The 20,712-nt window shown below is 29.9% G+C and overlaps 1 protein-coding gene across 7 annotated transcripts in view; it reads right to left on the bottom strand.

Annotated features, from left to right (window-relative positions):
* The window catches only part of LOC127128558 (uncharacterized), a 61,923-nt gene that overhangs the window by 28,857 nt on the left and 12,354 nt on the right, over positions 1-20,712 (bottom strand). The window contains exons 5-11 of one of the 7 annotated variants that reach the window (XM_051057906.1): positions 20,556-20,639; positions 20,385-20,468; positions 20,054-20,301; positions 19,769-19,963; positions 19,565-19,675; positions 19,405-19,474; positions 18,935-19,102 (exon numbers count right to left, since the gene is read on the bottom strand). The exons of 1 other annotated variant lie outside the window; for it this stretch is intronic. In XM_051057906.1, coding sequence (XP_050913863.1) covers positions 19,010-19,102; positions 19,405-19,474; positions 19,565-19,675; positions 19,769-19,963; positions 20,054-20,301; positions 20,385-20,468; positions 20,556-20,639 — 885 coding nt within the window. In that variant the 3' untranslated portion in view covers positions 18,935-19,009. 5 more of the 7 variants (XM_051057904.1, XM_051057905.1, XM_051057903.1 and 2 more) reach the window with 5 other exon arrangements.

Here is a 20,712-nt window from a genome sequence, read left to right as displayed (position 1 = left end):
TTTGATGGGATGAGAGAATAAGTTTAGGATGGTAAACAAGATCCTTTGATTAATCAAATTCAATGGTCAGGATTAAAACAAAGAAACACGAATTGGCTACCAGGTGGTTGGTAATATGTGTCTCTTTGTTTTAATCCTGATCATTCAATACGATTAATCAAGGGCTCATGTTTACCATCCTAAACTTTTTATTGTTTTGATATTTTTAGTTTTTTGATTATTTTATTGGATGAGAGAATAAGTTTAGGATAGTAAACAAGAGCCTTTGATTAATCAGATTCAATGGTCAGGATTAAAACAAAGAAACACAAATTGCCAAGTGGGTGATTGGCAATGTGTATCTCTTTGTTTTAATCATGGCCATTGAATCCGATTAATCAAGGGTTCAAGTTTACTTTCCTCAACTTTCTCTTATTTTTTTCCTAATTATTTGATTGGATGAGAGAATAAGTTAAGAATAGGAAACAAGAGTCATTGATTAATCAAATTAAATGGTCAAGATTAAAACAAAGAAACACATTGCCTAGCGGGTGATTGACAATGTGTGTCTCTTTGTTTTAATCTTGGCCATTGAATCCGATTAATTAAGGGCTCAAGTTTACTATCCTAAACTTTTTCTTATTTTTATTTTACTTATTTTCTAATTATTTGATTGCATGAGAGAATAAGTTGAGGATAGTAAATAAGAGCCCTTTATTAATCAAATTCATTGGTCAGGATTAAAATAAAGAAACACACATTGCCTAGCATGTGATTGGCAATGTGTGTCTATTTGTTTTAATCCTGACCATTGAATCCGATTAATCTAGGGCTCAAGTTTACTATCCTAACTTTTCTTTTTTTGATTTTTTTTACCTTTTTGATTATTTGATTGTATGAGAGAATAAGTTAAGGTTAGTAAACAAGAGCCATTGATTAATCAGATTCAATGGTCAGAATTTAAAACTAAGAAACACACATTGTCAATCGGGTGATTGGTAAAGTGTGTCTCTTTGTCTTAATCCTGACAATTGAATCCGATTAATCAAGGGCTCAAGTTTACTATCCTCAAATATTACTTATTTTTTTTCTTCTGATTATTTGATTGGATGAGAGAATAAGTTAAGGATAATAAACAAGAGTCATTGATTAATTAGATTCAATGGTCAGGATTAAAACAAAGAAATACACATTGCCAAGCGGATGATTGGCAATGTTTGTCTCTTTGCTTTAATCTTGGCCATCGAATCTGATTAATCAAGGGCTCAAGTTTACTATCCTTAACTTTTTAATTTAATTATTTATTTTATATTGTTTGATTATTTGAGAGGATGTGAGAATAAGTCGAGGATAGTAAACAAAAGCCATTGATTAACCAACTTCAATGGTTAGGATTAAAACAAAGAAACACACATTGTCAAGCGGGTAATTGACAGTGTGTGTCTCTTTCTTTTAATCTTGGACATTGAATTCGATTCATCAAGGGATCAAGTTTATTATCATAAACTTTTTCTTATTTTAATTTTTTTTATTTTCTGATTTTTTGATCTGATGAGAGAATAAGTTGAGGATAGTAAACAAGAGCCATTGATTAATCAAATTTAATGGTCAGGATTAAAACAAAGAAACACACATTGTCAAGCGCATGATAAACAATGTGTGACTCTTTGGTTTAGTCTTGGCCATTAAATCCGATTACTAAAGGGCTCCAGTTTACCATCCTAAACTTTTTTTTCTTTTGATTATTTGATTTGATGCGAGAATAAGTTTAGGGTAGTAAACAATAGCCTTTGATTAATCAAATTCAATGGACAGGAATAAAACAAAGAAACACAAATTGACAAACATTTTGTGTCTCTTTATTTTTATCCGGGTCATTGAATACAATTAATCAAAGGCTCAAGTTTATTATCCTAAACTTTTTCTTATTTAGATTTTATTTTATTTTCTGATTATTTGATTGGATGAGAGAATAAGTTTAGGATAGTAAACAAGAGCATTTGATTAAAATTCAATGACCAGGATTAAAACAAAGAAAAACAAATTGCCAACCGGGTTATTGACAATGTGTGTCTCATTGTTTTAATCATGGCCATTAAATCTGATTAATCAAGGGGTCAAGTTTACTATCCTCAACTTTCACTTATTTTGATTTTTTTTATTTCCTGATTATTTAATTGGATGAGAGAAATAAGTTGAGGATAGTATACAAAAACCCTTGATTAATCAAATTCAATGGTCATGATTAAAACAAAGAAACACACATTGCCTAGCGGGTGATTGGCAATGTATGTCTCTTTGTTTTAATCTTCTCTATTGAATCCGATTAGTCAAGGGCTCAAGTTTACTATCCTAAACCTATTTCTTATTTTGATTTTTTTTATTTTCTGATTATTTGATTGGATGAGACAATGACTTGAGGATAGTAAACAAGAGCCCTTGATTAATCAGATTCAATGGTCAGGATTAAAACAAAGAAAAACATATTGTCAAGCGGGTGATTGACAATGTATGGCTCTTTGTTTTTATCTTGGCCATTGAATTCGATTAATCAAGGGCTCAAGTTTACTATCCTAAAGTGTTTCTTATATTTCTTTTAATTTTTTGATTATTTGATTGGATGAGAGAATAAGTTTAGGATGGTAAACAAGATCCTTTGATTAATCAAATTCAATGGTCAGGATTAAAACAAAGAAACACAAATTGGCTACCGGGTGGTTGGTAATATGTGTCTCTATGTTTTAATCCTGATCATTGAATACGATTAATCAATGGCTCATGTTTACTATCCTAAACTTTTTATTGTTTTGATATTTTTAATTTTTCGATTATTTTATTGTATGAGAGAATAAGTTTAGGATAGTAAACAAGAGCCTTTGATAAATCAGATTCAATGGTCAGGATTAAAACAAAGAAACACAAATTGCCAAGCGGGTGATTGACAATGTGTATCTCTTTGTTTTAATCATGGCCATTGAATCCGATTAATCAAGCGTTCAAGTTTACTTTCCTCAACTTTCTCTTAATTTTTTTCCTAATTATTTGATTGGATGAGAGAATAAGTTAAGAATAGGAAACACGAGTCATTGACTAATCAAATTAAATGGTCAAGATTAAAACAATGAAACACATTGCCTAGCGGGTGATTGACAACGTGTGTCTTTTTGTTTTAATCTTGGCCATTGAATCCGATTAATAAAGGGCTCAAGTTTACTATCCTAAACTTTTTCTTAGTTTTATTTTATTTATTTTCTAATTATTTGATTGCATTAGGGAAAAGTTAAGGATAGTAAATAAGAGCCCTTTATTAATCAAATTCAATGGTCAAGATTAAAATAAAGAATCAAACATTGCCTAGCGTGTGATTTGCAATGTGTGTATATTTATTTTAATCATGACCATTGAATCCGATTAATATAGGGCTCAAGTTTACTATCCTAACTTTTCTTATTTTAATTTTTTTTTTACCTTTTTGATAATTTGACTGTATGAGAGAATAAGTTAAGGTTAGTAAACAAGAGTCGTTGATTAATCAGATTCAATGGTTAGAAATTAAAACTAGGAAACACACATTGTCAAGCGGGTGATTGGTAATGTGTGTCTCTTTGTCTTAATCCTGACAATTGAATCCGGTTAACCAATGGCTCAAGTTTACTATCCTCAAATATTTCTTATTTTTTTTCTTCTGATTATTTGATTGGATGAGAGAATAAGTTGATGATAATAAACAAGAGTCATTGATTAATTAGATTCAATGGTCAGGATTAAAACAAAGAAACACACATTGCCAAGCAGATGATTGGCAATGTTTGTCTCTCTGCTTTAATCATGGCCATCGAATCCGATTAATCAAGGGCTCAAGTTTACTATCCTTAACTTTTAAACTTTTTTATTTATTTTATACTGTTTGATTATTTGAGAGGATGAGAGAATAAGTCGAGGATAGTAAACAAGAGCCCTTGATCAACCAACTTCAATGGTCAGTATTAAAACAAAGAAACACACATTGTCAAGCGGGTAATTGATAGTGTCTGTCTCTTTCTTTTAATCTTGGACATTGAATTCGATTAATCAAGCGCTCAAGTTTATTATCATAAACTTTTTTTTTTGTTGATCTGATGAGAGAATAAGTTGAGGATAGTAAACAAGAGCCATTGATTAATCAAATTCAATGGTCAGGATTAAAACAAAGAAACACACATTGTCAAGCGCGTAATAAACAATGTGTGACTCTTAGTTTTAATCTTGGCCATTAAATCTGATTACTCAAGGGCTCAAGTTTACCATCCTAAGCTTTTTTTATTTTTTTTAATTTTCTGATTATTTGATTTGACGAGAGAATAAGTTTAGGGTTGTAAACAAGAGCCTTTGATTAATCAAATTCAATGGTTAGGAATCAAACAAGGAAACACAAATTGACAAACAATTTGTGTCTCTTTGTTTTTATCCGGGTCATTGAATATGATTAATCAAAGGCTTAAGTTTATTATCCTAAACTATTTCTTATTTAGATTTTTTTTTCATTTCTGATTATTTGATTGGATGAGAGAATAAGTTTAGGATAGTAAACAAGAGCCTTTTATTAAAATTCAATGACCAGGATTAAAACAAAGAAACACAAATTGTCAACCGGGTGATTGACAATGTGTGTCTCATTGTTTTAATCCTGGCAATTAAATCTGATTAATCAAGGGATCAAGTTTACTACCATCAACTTTCACTTATTTTGATTTTTCTATTTCCTGATTATTTAATTGGATGAGAGAAATAAGTTGAGGATAGTAAAGAAAAACCCTTGATTAATCAAATTCAATGGTCAGGATTAAAACAAAGAAACACACATTGCCTAGCGGGTAGTTGGAAATGTATGTCTCTTTGTTTTAATCTTCTCTATTGAATCCGATTAGTCAAGGGCTCAAGTTTACTATCCTAAACTTTTTTCTAATTTTGATTTTTTTATTTTCTGATTATTTGATTGGATGAGACAATAAGTTGAGGATAGTAAACAAGAGGCCTTGATTAATCATATTCAATGCTCAGGATTAAAACAAAGAAACACATATTGTCAAGCGGGTGATTAACAATGTATATCTCTTTGTTTATATCTTGGTAAATGAATCTGATTAATGAAGAGCTCAAGTTTACTATCCTAAAGTGTTTCTTATATTTCTTTTAATTTTTTGATTATTTGATTGTATGAGAGAATAACTTTAGGATGGTAAACAAGATACTTTGATTAATCAAATTCAATGGTCAGGATTAAAACAAAGAAACACAATTTGGCTACCGGGTGGTTGGTAATATGTGTCTCTTTGTTTTAATCCTGATCATGGAATACGATTAATCAAGGGCTCATGTTTGCTATCCTAAACTTTTTATTGTTTTGATATTTTTATTTTTTTGATTATTTTGGTGGATGAGAGAATAAGTTTAGGATAGTAAACAAGGGCCTTTGATTAATCAGATTCAATGGTCAGGATTAAAACAAAGAAACACAAATTGCCAAGCGGGTGATTGACAATGTGTATCTCTTTGTTTTAATCATGGCCATTGAATCCGATTAATCAAGGGTTCAAGTTTACTTTCCTTAACTTTCTCTTAATTTTTTTCCTAATTATTTGATTGGATGAGAGAATAAGTTAAGAATAGGAAACAAGAGTCATTGATTAATCAAATTAAATGGTCAAGATTAAAACAAAGAAACAAATTGCCTAGCGGGTGATTGACAATGTGTGTCTTTTTGTTTTAATATTGGCCACTGAATCCGATTAATTAAGGTCTCAAGTTTACTATCCTAAACTTTTTCTTATTTTTATTTTATTTATTTTCTAATTATTTGATTGCATGAGAGAATAAGTTAAGGATAGTAAATAAGAGCCCTTGATTAATCAAATTCGACGGTCAGGATCAAAATAAAGAAACACACATAGCCTAGCGTGTGATTGGCAATGTGTGTCTATTTGTTTTAATCATGACAATTGAATCTGATTAATCTAGGGCTCAAGTTTACTATCCTAACTTTTCTTATTTTGATTTTTTTTTACCTTTTTGATTATTTGATTGTATGAGAGAATAAGTTAAGGTTAGTAAATAAGAGCCATTGATTAATCAGATTCAATGGACATAATTTAAAACTAAGAAACACACATTGTCAAGCGGGTGATTGGTAATGTGTGTCTCTTTGTCTTAATCCTGACAATTGAATCTGGTTAATCTAGGGCTCAAGTTTACTATCCTCAAATATTTCTTATTTTTTTCTTCTGATTATTTGATTGGATGAGAGAATAAGTTGAGGATAATAAACAAGAGCCATTGATTAATTAGATTCAATGGTCAGGATTAAAACAAAGAAACACACATTGTCAAGTGGTTGATTGGCAATGTTTGTCTCTTTGCTTTAATCTTGGCCATCGAATTCGATTAATCAAGGGCTTAAGTTTACTATCCTTAACTTTTTAATTTATTTATTTATTTTATATTGTTTGATTATTTGAGAGGATGCGAGAATAAGTCGAGGATAGTAAACAAGAGCCCTTGATTAACCAACTTCAATGGTCAGGATTTAAATAAAGAAACACACATTGTCAAGCGGGTAATTGACAACGTGTGTCTCTTTCTTTTAATCTTGGACATTGAATTCGATTAATCAAGCGCTCAAGTTTATTATCATAAACGTTTTCTTATTTTGATTTTTTTTTATTTTCTGATTTTTTGATCTGATGAGAGAATAAGTTGAGGATAGTAAACAAGAGCCATTGATTAATCATATTCAATGATCAGGATTAAAACAAAGAAACACACATTGTCAAGCGCATGATAAACAATGTGTGACTCTTTGTTTTGATCTTGGCCATTAAATCCGATTACTCAAGGGCTCATGTTTACCATCCTAAACTTTATTTACTTTATTTTATTTTCTGATTATTTGATTTGATGAGAGAATAAGTTTAGGGTAGTGAACGAGAGCCTTTGATTAATCAAATTCAATGGTCATGAATAAAACAAAGAAACACAAATTGACAAACAATTTGTGTCTCTTTGTTTTTATCCGGGTCATTGAATACGATTAATCAAAAGCTCAAGTTTATTATCCTAAACTTTTTCTTATTTAGATTTTTTATTTTTATTTTCTGACTATTTGATTGAATGAGAGAATAAGTTTAGGATAGTAAACAAAAGCCTTTGATTAAAATTCAATGACCAGGATTAAAACAAAGAAACACAAATTGTCAACCGGGTGATTGACAATGTGTGTCTCTTTGTTATAATCCTGGCCATTAAATCTGATTAATCAAGGGATCAAGTTTACTATCCTCAACTCTCACTTATTTTGATTTTTTTTATTTCCCGATTATTTAATTGGATGAGAGAAATAAGTTGAGGATAGTAAACAAAAACCCTTGATTAATCAAATTCAATGGTCATGATTAAAATAAAGAAACACACATTGCCTAGCGGGTGATTGGCAATGTATGTCTCTTTCTTTTAATCTTCTCTATTGAATCCGATTAATCAAGGGCTCAAGTTTACTATCCTAAACTTTTTCTTAGTTTGATTTTTTTTTATTTTCTGATTATTTGATTGGATGAGAGAATAAGTTGAGGATAGTAAACAAGAGCCCTTAATTAATCAGATTCAATGGTCAGGATTAAAACAAAGAAACACATATTGTCAAGTGGGTGATTGATAATGTATGTCTCTTTGTTTTTATCTTGGCCATTGAATCCGATTAATCAAGGGCTCAAGTTTACTATCCTAAACTTTTTCTTATATTTCTCTAAGTTTTCTGATTATTTGATTGGATGAGAGAATAAGTTTAGGATGGTAAACAAGATCCTTTGATTAATCAAATTCAATGGTGTAGATTAAAACAGACAAACACATTGCCTAGCGGGTGATTGGTAATGTGTGTCTCTTTGTCTTAATCCTGACCATTGAATCTGGTTAATCAAGAGCTCAAGTTTACTATCCTCAAATTTTCTTATTTAGATTTTGTTTAATTTTCTGATTATTTGATTGTACGAGAGAATAAGTTAAGGGTAGTAAACAAAAGTCATTGATTAATCAAATTCAATGGTTAGGATTAAAACAAAAGTCTTAATCTTGGTCATTGAATCCGGTTAATCAAGGGCTCAAGTTTACTATCATCAAATTTATTTATTTTTATTTTTTGATTATTTGATTGGATGAGAAAATAAGTTGAGTATACTAAACAAGAGCCATTGATTAATTAAATTCAATGGTCAGGATTAAAACAAAGAAGCACACATTGGAAAGCGGGTGATTGGCAATCTGTGTCTCTTTGCGTTAATCTTTGCCGTCGAATCCAATTAATAAAGTGCTCAAGTTTACTATCCTTAACTTTTTTATTTATTTATTTATTTTTTGATTATTTGAAAGGATGAGAGAATAAGTTGAGTATAGTAAACAAGAGCCCTTGATTAATCAAATTCAATGGTCAGAATTAAAACAAAGAAACACACATTGTCAAGCGTGTAAATGATAGTGTGTGTCTTTTTTTTTAATCTTGGCCATTAAATCGGATTATTCAAGGGCTCAAGTTCACTATCCTAAACTTTTTCTTATTTTAATTTTTTTAATTTGCAGATTATTTGATTAGATGTGAGAATAGGTTTAGGATAGTAAACAAGAGCCTTTGATTATTCAAATTCAATGGTAAGGATTAAACCAAAGACAAAACAAATTGCCAAATGGGTGATTGACAATGTGTGTCTCTTTGTTTATATCCTAGTCATTGAATACGATTAATCAAGGGCTCAAGTTTACTATCCTAAACTTTTTCTTCTTCTTTTTTTATGATTATTTGATTGCATGAGAAAATAAGTTTAGGATAGGAAACAAGAGTCTTTGAGTAATCAAGATTCAATGGTCTAGAGTCTTTGACAATGTCTGTCTCTTTGTTTTAATCCTGGACATTGAATCTGATTAATCAAGGGCTCAAGTTTACTACCCTCAACTTTCTCTTATTTTGATTTTTTCCTTCTAGTTATTTGATTTGATTACAAAATAAGTTGAGGATAGTAAACAAGAGCCCTTGATTAATTATATTCAATGATCAGGATTACAACAAAGAAACACACGTTGCCAAACGGGTGATTAGCAGTGTCTCTTTATTTTAATCTTGGCGATTGAATCTGATTAATCAAGGGCTTAAGTTTACTATTCTTAACGTTTTCTTATTTTATCTATTTTTTCTATTTTCTGATTTTTTGATTAAATGATCAGGATTAAAACAAAGAAACACACATTGTCAAGTGGGTGATTGACAATGTGTGTCTCTTTGTTTTAATCTTGGCCATTGAATCCGATTAATCAAGGGCTCAAGTTTACTATCCTATGCTTTTTTATTTTTTTATTTTTTATTTTATTTTTTTATTATTTGATTGGATGAGAGAATAAGTTTAGGATAGTAAACAAGATCCTTTGATTCAATGGTCTAGATTAAAACAAAGAAACAAAAGCTGCCTAGTGGGTGATTTGCAATATGTGTCTCTTTGTTTTAATCTTGGTCGTTGAATACGCTGATTATTTGATTGGATGAGAGAATAAGTTTAGGATAGTAAACAAGAGCGTCTGATTAATCAGATTCAATAGTCATGATTAAAACAAAGAAACACAATTTGCCAAGCGGGTGATCGACAATGTTTTTCTCATTTTTTAGTCTTGGCCATTAAATCCGATTAATCAAGGGCTTAAGTTTAATGTCCTAAACTATCTTTGATTTTTTTTCTGATTATTTGATTGGATGAGAGAATAAGTTGATGATAGTAAACAAGAGCCCTTGATAAATCAAATTCAATGGTCAAGATTTAAATAATGTCTGTCTCTTTGTTTTAATCTTAGTCATTAAATCCGATTAATCAAGGACTCTAGTTTATTATTCTAAACTTTTTATTTTTTATTTTTTATTTTATTTTCTGATTATTTCATTGGATGAGAGTATAAGTTGAGGATAGCAAATAAGAGTCCTTGATTAATCAAATTCAATAGGCAGGATTAAAACAAAGAAACACACATTTTCTAGCGGTTGATTCGCAATGTGTGTCTATTTGTTTTAATCCTGACCATTGGATCTGATTAATCAAAGGCTCAAGTTTACTATCCTCAACTTTTTTTTTCTTTTGATTATTTGATTGGATGAGAGAATACGTTTAGGATAGTAAATAAGAGTCATTGATTAATCAGATTCAATGGTCAGAATTAAAACAAAGAAACACACATTGTCAAGTGGCTGATTAGCAATGTATGTCTCTTTGTCTTAATCCTGACCATTGACTCCGATTAATCAAGGGCTCAAGTTTTCTAACCTCAACTTTTTCTTATTTGTTTTCTTCTGATTATTTGATTGGATGAGAGAATAAGTTGTGGATAGTAAACAAGAGTCATTGTTTAATCATATTCATGGGTCAGGATTAAAACAAAGAAACACACATTGCAAAGCGGGTGATTGGCAATGTGTATCTCTTTGTCTTAATCCTAACCATTGACTCCGATTAATCAAGTGCTCAAGTTTTCTATCCTTAACTTTTTCTTATTTTAATTTTTTTTTATTTTCTTATTACTTGATTGGATGAGATAATAAGTTGAAGATAGTAAACCATAGCCCTTGATTAATCAGATTCAATAGTCAAGATTAAAACCAAGAAACACTCATTGTCAAGCGGGTGACTGGCAATGTGTGTGTCTTGGTTTTAATCCTGACCATTGAATCCATTTAATCAAGGACTCAACTTTACAATCCTCAACTTTTTCTTATGTTAAATTCTTATTTATTTTATGATTATTTGGTTGGATGTAAGAATAAGTTTAGGATAGTAAACAAGAGCCCTTGATTAATCAAATTCAATGGTCAGGATTAAAACAAAGAATCACAAATTACCAAACGGATGATTGATAATTTGTATCTCTTCGTTTTAATTCTGGTCATTGAATACGATTAAACAAGGGCTCAAGTTCCTAAACTTTTAATTTTTTTTAATTTTTTAATTTTTTGATTGGATGAGAGAATAAGTTGAGGATAGTAAACAAAGGGTTCCATTAAATCCTGGTCGTTGATTATGTGTGTCTCTTAGTTTTAATCTTGGCCATTAAATCTGATTAATAAAGGGTTCCAGTTCACTATCCTAAAAATTTTCTTATTTTTTTATTTTTATTTTCTGATTATTTGATTCGATGAGAGACTAAGTTTAGGATAGTAAACAAGAGCTTTTGATTAATCAAATTCAATTGTCAGGATTAAAACAAAGAAATACAAATAGCTAAACAGGTGATTGACAATTTGTGTCTCTTTGTTTTCATCCGGGTCATTGAATACGATTAATCAAGGGCTCAAGTTTACTATCCCAAACTTTTTCTTACTTAAATATTTTTCTCTTTGAGGATAGTAAACAAAGGGTTCCATTAAATCCTGGTCGTTGATTATGTGTGTCTCTTAGTTTTAATCTTGGCCATTAAATCTGATTAATAAAGGGTTCCAGTTCACTATCCTAAATTTTTTCTTATTTTTTTATTTTTATTTTCTGATTATTTGATTGGATGAGAGACTAAGTTTAGGATAGTAAACAAGAGCTTTTGATTAATCAAATTCAATGGTCAGGATTAAAACAAAGAAATACAAATAGCTAAACAGGTGATTGACAATTTGTGTCTCTTTGTTTTCATCCGGGTCATTGAATACGATTAATCAAGGGCTCAAGTTTACTATCCCAAACTTTTTCTTACTTAAATATTTTTCTCTTTGAGGATAGTAAACAAAGGGTTCCATTAAATCCTGGTCGTTGATTATGTGTGTCTCTTAGTTTTAATCTCGGCCATTAAATCTGATTAATAAAGGGTTCCAGTTCACTATCCTAAAAATTTTCTTATTTTTTTATTTTTATTTTCTGATTATTTGATTGGATGAGAGACTAAGTTTAGAATAGTAAACAAAAGCTTTTGATTAATCAAATTCAATGGTCAGGATTAAAACAAAGAAATACAAATAGCTAAACAATTGATTGACAATTTGTGTCTCTTTGTTTTCATCCGGGTCATTCAATACGATTAATCAAGGGCTCAAGTTTACTATCCCAAACTTTTTCTTACTTAAATATTTTTCTTCTGATTATTTGATTTGAACAGAGAATATGTTTAGGATAGTAAACAAGATTCTTTGATTAAAATTCAAATACCAAGAATAAAACAAAGAAATACAAATTGCCAAGCGGGTGATTCACAATGTGTGTCTCTTTGTTTTAATTATGACCCTTGAATCCGATTAATCAAGGGCTCAAGTTTACTATCCTCAACTTTCTCTTATTTTGATATTTTTTTTTCTGATTATTTGATTGGATGAGAGAAATAACTTGAGGATAGTAAAGAAGAGTCGTTGATTAATCAGATTCAATGGTCATGTTTAAAATAAAGAAACACACATTACCTAGCGGGTGATTGAAATTGTATGTCTCTTTGTTTTAATCTTGGCCATTGAATCTGATTAATCAAGAGCTGGAGTTTACTATCCTAAACTTTTTCTTATTTTATTTTTTTTAATTTTCTGATTATTTGATTGGATGAGAGAATAAGTTAAGGATAGTAAAGAAGAGTCATTGATTAATCAGATTCAATGGCCAGGATTAAAACAAAGAAACAACATTGACAAGCATGTGATTGACAATGTGTGTCTCTTTGTTTTAATCCTGACCATTAAATCCGATTAATCAAGGACTCAAGATTACTATCCTAAACTTTTTCTTATTTTAACTTCTTTTTTTTAATTTCTGATATTTTGATTCGATGCGAGAATAAGTTAAGGATAGTAAACAAAAGTCTTTGATTAATTAAATTCAATGGTCAAGTTTAAAACAAAGAAACACAAACCATCAAACGGGTGATCGATAATTTGTGTCTCTTTGTTTTAATCCTGGTCATTGAATACGATTAATCAAGAACTCAAGTTTACTATCCTAAACTTTTTCTTATTTAGATTTTTTTTTATTTTCTGATTATTTGATTGGATGGGAGAATAATTTAAGATAGTAAACAAGAGCCTTTGATTAAAATTCAATAATCAGGATTAAAACAAAGAAACACAAATTGTCAAGCGGGTGATTGACAATGTGTGACTCTTTGTTTTAATCATGGCCATTGAATCCGATTAATCAAGAGCTCAAGTTTACTATCCTCAACTTTCTTATATTTTTATTTTTTATTTTTTTATGATTATTTGATTGGATGAGAGAATAAGTTGAAGATAGTAAAAAAGAGTCATTGATTAATCAAATTTAATGGTCTGGATTAAAACAAAGATACACACATTGTCAAGCGAGTGATTGGCAATGCGTGCTTCTTTGTTTTAATTTTGCCATTGAATCCGATTAATCAAGGGCTCAAGTTTACTGTCCTAAACTTATTCTTATTTTGATTTTTGTATCTTCTGATTATTTGATTGGATTAGGGAATAAGTTGAGGATAGTAAAGAAGAGTCATTGATTGATCAAATAATATTGTCATAATTAAAACAAAGAAACACACATTGTCAAGTGTGTGATTGATAATGTGTGTCTCTTTGTTTTAATCTTGACGATTAAATCTGATTAATCAAGGGCTCAAGTTTACTATCCTAAACTTTTTCCTATTTTAATTTTTTCTTTTGATTATTTGATTGGATGTATTATAAATTTAGGATAATAAACAAGAGCCTTTGATTAATCTAATTCAATGGTCTAGATTAAAACAAAGAAACACAAATTACCAAACAAGTGATTGACAATTTGTATCTCTTTGTTTTAATCTTGACGATTAAATCTGATTAATCAAGGGCTCAAGTTTACTATCCTAAACTTTTTCTTATTTTAATTTTTTCTTTTGATTATTTGATTGGATGTATTATAAATTTAGGATAGTAAACTAGCATTTGATTAATCAAATTCAATGGTCAGGATTAAAACAAAGAAACACAAATTATCAAACAAGTGATTGACAATTTGTATCTCTTTGTTTTAATCTTGGTCATTGAATACGATTAATCAAGGGCTCAAGTTTACTATCCTAAATTTATTTTATTTTACTTTTATTTTATGATTATTTGATTGGATGGGAGAATAAGTTAAGGATAGTAAACAAGAGCCATTGATTAATCAGATTAAATTGTCATGATTAAAACAAAGAAACACATATTGTCAAGCGTGTGATTCACAATGTATGTCTCATTGTTTTAATCTTGGCAAATTAAATCCGATTCATCAAGGGCTCAAGTTTACTATCCTAAACTTTTTCTAATTTTTTTCTTATGATTATTTAAATGCGAGGATAAGTTTAGGATTGTAATTAACAGTCTTTGATTAATCAAATTCAATTGTCATGATTAAAACAAAGAAACACAAATTGTCAAACGGGTGATTGACAATTTGTGTCTCTTCGTTTTAATTTTGATCATTGAATACGATTAATCAATGACTCAAGTTTACTCTCCTAAACTATTTCTTATTTAGATTTTTTTATTTTCTGATAATTTAATTGGATAAGAGAATATGTTTATAATAAATAGTAAGCAAGAGCCTTTGATTGAAATTCAATGATCAAGATTAAAACAAAGAAACATAAATTGTGAAGCGGGTGATTGACAATGTGCGTCTCTTTGTTTTAATCCTGGCAATTAAATCAAATTAATCAAGGGCTCAAGTTTATTATCCTAAATTTTTTATTTTATTTATTTTATTTTCTGATTATTTGATTGGATGAGAGAATAAGTTTAGGATAGTAAACAAGAGCCATTGATTAATCAGATTCAATGGTCAGGATTAAAACAAGAAGCACACATTGCCAAGCGGGTGATTGACAATGTGTGTCTCTTTGTTTTAATCCTGACCATTGAATCCGATTAATCAAGGGCTCAAGTTTACTATCCTCAATTTTTTCTTATTTTTTTTATTTTCTGATTATTTGATTGGATGAGAGAAATAAGTTGAGGATAGTAAAGAAGAGTTGTTGATTAATCGAATTCAATGGTCATGTTTAAAATAAAGAAACACACATTACCTAGCGGGTGATTGAAATTATATGTCTCTTTGTTTTAATCTTGGCCATTGAATCTAATTAATCAAGAGCTAGAGTTTACTATCCTAAACTTTTTCTTATTTTATATTTTTTAATTTTCTGATTATTTGATTGGATGAGAGAATAAGTTGAGGATAGTAAAGAAGAGCCATTTATTAATCAGATTCAATGGCCAAGATTAAAACAAAGAAACACACATTGACAAGCGTGTGATTGACAATGTGTGTCTCTTTGTTTTAATCCTGACCATTAAATCCGATTAATCAAGGTCTCAAGATTATTATCCTAAACTTTTTCTTATTTTAACTTCTTTTTTTTATTTTCTGATATTTTGATTGGATGCGAGAATAAGTTAAGGATAGTAAACAAAAGTCTTTGATTAATCAAATTCAATGGTCAAGTTTAAAACAAAGAAACACAAACCATCAAACGGGTGATCGATAATTTGTGTCTCTTTGTTTTAATCCTGGTCATTGAATACGATTAATCAAGAACTCAAGTTTACTATCCTAAACTTTTTCTTATTTAGATTTTTTTATTTTCTGATTATTGATTGGATGGGAGAATAAGTTTAAGATAGTAAACAAGAGCCTTTGATTAAAATTCAATAATCATGATTAAAACAAAGAAACACAAATTGTCAAGAGGGTGTTTGACAATGTGTGACTCTTTGTTTTAATCATGGCCATTGATTCCGATTAATCAAGAGCTCAAGTTTACTATCCTCAACTTTCTTATATTTTTATTTTTTATTTTTTTATGATTATTTGATTTGATGAGAGAATAAGTTGAGGATAGTAAAAAAGATTCATTGATTATTCAAATTTAATGGTCTGGATTAAAACAAAGATACACACATTGTCAAGGGAGTGATTGGCAATGCGTGTTTCTTTGTTTTAATTTTTGCGATTGAATTCGATTAATCAAGGGCTCAAGTTTACTATCCTAAACTTTTTCTTATTTTGATTTTTTTATCTTCTGATTATTTGATTGGATTAGGGAATAAGTTGAGGATAGTAAAGAAGAGTCATTGATTGATCAAATTACATTGTCATAATTAAAACAAAGAAACACAAATTGTCAAGCGTGTGATTGATAATGTGTGTCTCTTTGTTTTAATCTTGACGATTAAATCTGATTAATCAAGGGCTCAAGTTTACTATCCTAAACTTTTTCTTATTTTAATTTTTTCTTTTGATTATTTGATTGGATGTATTATAAATTTAGGATAGTAAACTAGTCTTTGATTAATCAAATTCAATGGTCGGGATTAAAACAAAGAAACACAAATTATCAAACAAGTGATTGACAATTTGTATCTCTTTGTTTTAATCCTGGTCATTGAATACGATTAATCAAGGGCTCAAGTTTAATATCCTAAATTTATTTTATTTTACTTTTATTTTATGATTATTTGATTGGATGGGAGAATAAGTTAAGGATAGTAAACAAGAGCCATTGATTAATCAGATTAAATTGTCATGATTAAAACAAAGAAACACATATTGTCAAGCGTGTGATTCACAATGTGTGTCTCATTGTTTTAATCTTGGCAATTAAATCCGATTCATCAAGGGCTCAAGTTTACTATCCTAAACTTTTTCTAATTTTTTTCTTCTGATTATTTAGATGCGAGGATAAGTTTAGAATTGTAATTAACCGTCTTTGATTAATCAAATTCAATTGTCATGATTAAAACAAAGAAACACAAATTGTCAAACGGGTGATTGACAATTTGTGTCTCTTCGTTTTAATTTTGATCATTGAATACGATTAATCAATGACTCAAGTTTACTCTCCTAAACTATTTCTTATTTAGATTTTTTTATTTTCTGATAATTTAATTTGGATAAGAGAATATTTTTATAATAAATAGTAAACAAGAGCCTTTGATTGAAATTCAATGATCAAGATTAAAACAAAGAAACATAAATTGTGAAGCGGGTGATTGACAATGTGTGCCTCTTTGTTTTAATCCTGGCAATTGAATCAAATTAATCAAGGGCTCAAGTTTATTATCCTAAATTTTTTATTTTATTTTTTTATTTTCTGATTATTTGATTGGATCAGAGAATAAGTTTAGGATAGTAAACAAGAGCCATTGATTAATCAGATTCAATGGTCAGGATTTAAACAAAGAAGCACACATTGCCAAGCGGGTGATTGACAATGTGTGTCTCTTTGTTTTAATCCTGAACATTGAATCCGATTAATCAAGGGCTCAAGTTTACCATCCTCAATTTTTTCTTATTTTTTTATTTTCTGATTATTTGATTGGATGAGAGAAATAAGTTGAGGATAGTAAAGAAGAGTCGCTGATTAATCAAATTCAATGGTCATGTTTAAAATAAAGAAACACACATTACCTAGCGGGTGATTGAAATTATATGTCTCTTGGTTTTAATCTTGGTCATTGAATCTGATTAATCAAGAGCTGGAGTTTACTATCCTAAACTTTTTCTTATTTTATTTTTTTAATTTTCTGATTATTTGATTGGATGAGAGAATAAGTTGAGGATAGTAAAGAAGAGCAATTGATTAATCAGATTCAATGGCCAAGATTAAAACAAAGAAACACACTTTGACAAGCGTGTGATTGACAATGTGTGTCTCTTTGTTTTAATCCTGACCATTAAATCCGATGAATCAAGGGCTCAAGATTATTATCCTAAACTTTTTCTTATTTTAACTTATTTTTTTTATTTTCTGATATTTTGATTGGATGCGAGAATAAGTTAAGGATAGTAAACAAAAGTCTTTGATTAATCAAATTCAATGGTCAAGTTTAAAATAAAGAAACACAGACCATCACACGGGTGATCGATAATTTGTGTCTGTTTAAATCCTGATCATTGAATACGATTAATCAAGAACTCAAGTTTACTATCCTAAACTTTTTCTTATTTATATTTTTTTATTATTTTCTGATTATTTGATTGGATGGGAGAATAAGGTTAAGATAGTAAACAAGAGTCTTTGATTAAAATTCAATAATCAGGATTAAAACAAAGAAACACAAATTGTCAAGCGGATGATTGACAATGTGTGACTCTTTGTTTTAATCATGGCCATTGAATCCGATTAATCAAGAGCCCAAGTTTACTATCCTCAACTTTCTTATATTTTTATTTTTTTATGATTATTTGATTGGATGAGATAATAAGTTGAGGATAGTAAAAAAGAGTCTTTGATTAATCAAATTTAATGGTCTGGATTAAAACAAAGATACACACATTGCCAAGCGAGTGATTGGCAATGCGTGTTTCTTGCTTTTAATTTTTGCCATTGAATCCGATTAATCAAGGGCTCAAGTTTACTATCCTAAACTTTTTCTTATTTTGATTTTTTTATCTTCTGATTATTTGATTGGATTAGGGAATAAGTTGAGGATAGTAAAGAAGAGTCATTGATTGATCAAATTATATTGTCACTACGCCAAATAAGGGAAAAGAGGGCGCTTATTTTGGCCTATAACAGCGCTTTTAAGCGCCCTCTAAAGTGGCGCTGGCATAGGTAAAGACAGCGCTTTGTTTTCCTGGAGAAAGCGCTCTCTAAAGTGGCCCTTTAAGGGCCACATTATAGTGCGCTTTCAGAAAAAAGCGCCCTCTGGAGTGGTCCATAAAGGGCCACCTTAGAGAGCGCTTTCTGGACAAAGCACCCTCTAAAGTTGTCAATGTAAAGTGTTTAGAGGGCGCTTCCTACAGAAAGCGCCCTCTAAAGTGTTAGTTATTTTAAAAAAAAATTGTTTGAAAAACAGTGGGTATTTAATTGGGAACCTGTTCGCATGCTGCAAAAGTGTAAAATTCATATTGATTTCATCCTTTAATCCAATGTTATACACCATTAATCCATTGATATATACAACATGAATCCATTTATATACAACATTAATCCTCCATATATACAACATTAATATATTGATATTCATGCATGTACAACAACATTCCATACATATATGTACAACAACTACAACCTATATGATTCTATGATCAATAATGAATTGACACAATTCATCCTTCATTTCATCCAAATGAGCTCTTGAGTAAGATTTGTATTCGTCAAAGTACTACAATTAAGAGAATAAAACATATTCATGATTTAGTAACAAATTAGATGAAATATCCGATAATATTAAAATAAACCCTAAGTTATTATTCCTTTCCATTTTTGGGATGTCTATACGATTCAACGCAATGATATCTCTCATAAATCTCAATACAAAAAATCCGCAATCGATCAAATTGTTTTGCTGAGGACACTACACAGAAAAACAAACAATATATATATATATAGTTAATTTCTTACAAACACTATTATAAGCAAAAAACAAACACTATTATAAGCAAAAATAAGAAACTTAATATATACCTGAACTCTGACCCAGGTAATGTCCTTCCTATTACGATAATTCTTTTTCGATCTAAATTTTAGTATTGCCCTAACAAAATAAAAACGTATATTGAGATCAATCTGACGGACATAATTAAATATACAAATACACACGAATATTTAGGGGAATTTCACTTACGCGTCAACCGTCTTCTTCATACTCGGATATTTACTCCAATCACCAGGTAACGAATCGAGATAATACACCATTAGTCTCGAAAGATCCATAGCAACCAACACCCAGTGACCACTGTAAAATAAAACAAAAATTTAGATGCATGAAAATTTTCTACGTAAAAGATATACATAGATTAGAATGAAATTATTAGAAAGAAAATCTAACCCGATGCCAGAATTAAACGGTAAAAAATACAAATTGGGTGTAGTATTATCGCCGGCCACCATGAATCTATCGACTAGTTCATTCATTACGGATGTTGGATTTTTCGTTATAAACGTTGTGTTGATACGGGAAGCAGCAATAAAATTGAATCGGTTACACAATTCAGTTCCCCGCATCAATGTGTCATACATATACCTTAAATAGAAACATAATAAACATTAGACTACTCATTGAAATGTGTAAATAAATTGTTCAACTAAGTAAATTATAGATTGATCGGAGTACCATATGTATGTATGAATGACAGCGATGCCCAATTCTTCGTGTTCAAAAAGTTGTTGCATGTCCTCCTTTGCAATTAATTCGGAATGAGCAATTCCGAAAACACCTTCATCCATATCTACACTACGGATGGCGCCGTGCATAATATCTGACTCTTCCACCATTTTCTCAAGACGCATCATAATTTGAGATTTTGTCCCGGACGTCGTTGGAATTTCGTTACTAGCTTTGTCCAACATTTGACCGGGAACCTAAAAATATAAATTAAATCATGACTTTTTGTGATGCAACAGAATCGTTGTGTATATAATTCAATGGGTATATATATTTGTACCTCTTTTTGAGATTTAGGATTTGTTTTTGTCCCGGACTTCGTTGGAATATCCTTACCAGTTTTTTTCAACATTCGACCGGGAACCTAAAAATTCATATAAATTAAATCATGACTTTTTGTGATGCAACATAATCGTTGTGTATATAATTCAATGGGTATATATGTTTGTACCTCTTTTTGAGATTTAGGATTTGTTTTTGTCCCGGACTTCGTTGGAATATCCTTACCAGCTTTTTTCAACATTCGACCGGGAACCTAAAAATTCATATAAATTAAATCATGACTTTTTGTGATGCAACAGAATCGTTGTGTATATAATTCAATGGAT

The sequence above is a fragment of the Lathyrus oleraceus genome, chromosome 3 (assembly GCF_024323335.1).
Source record: "Lathyrus oleraceus cultivar Zhongwan6 chromosome 3, CAAS_Psat_ZW6_1.0, whole genome shotgun sequence".
NCBI lineage: Eukaryota > Viridiplantae > Streptophyta > Magnoliopsida > Fabales > Fabaceae > Lathyrus > Lathyrus oleraceus.
Note: the sequence above shows the minus strand (reverse complement) of the source record. Positions and strands in the feature narration are given on the sequence as shown.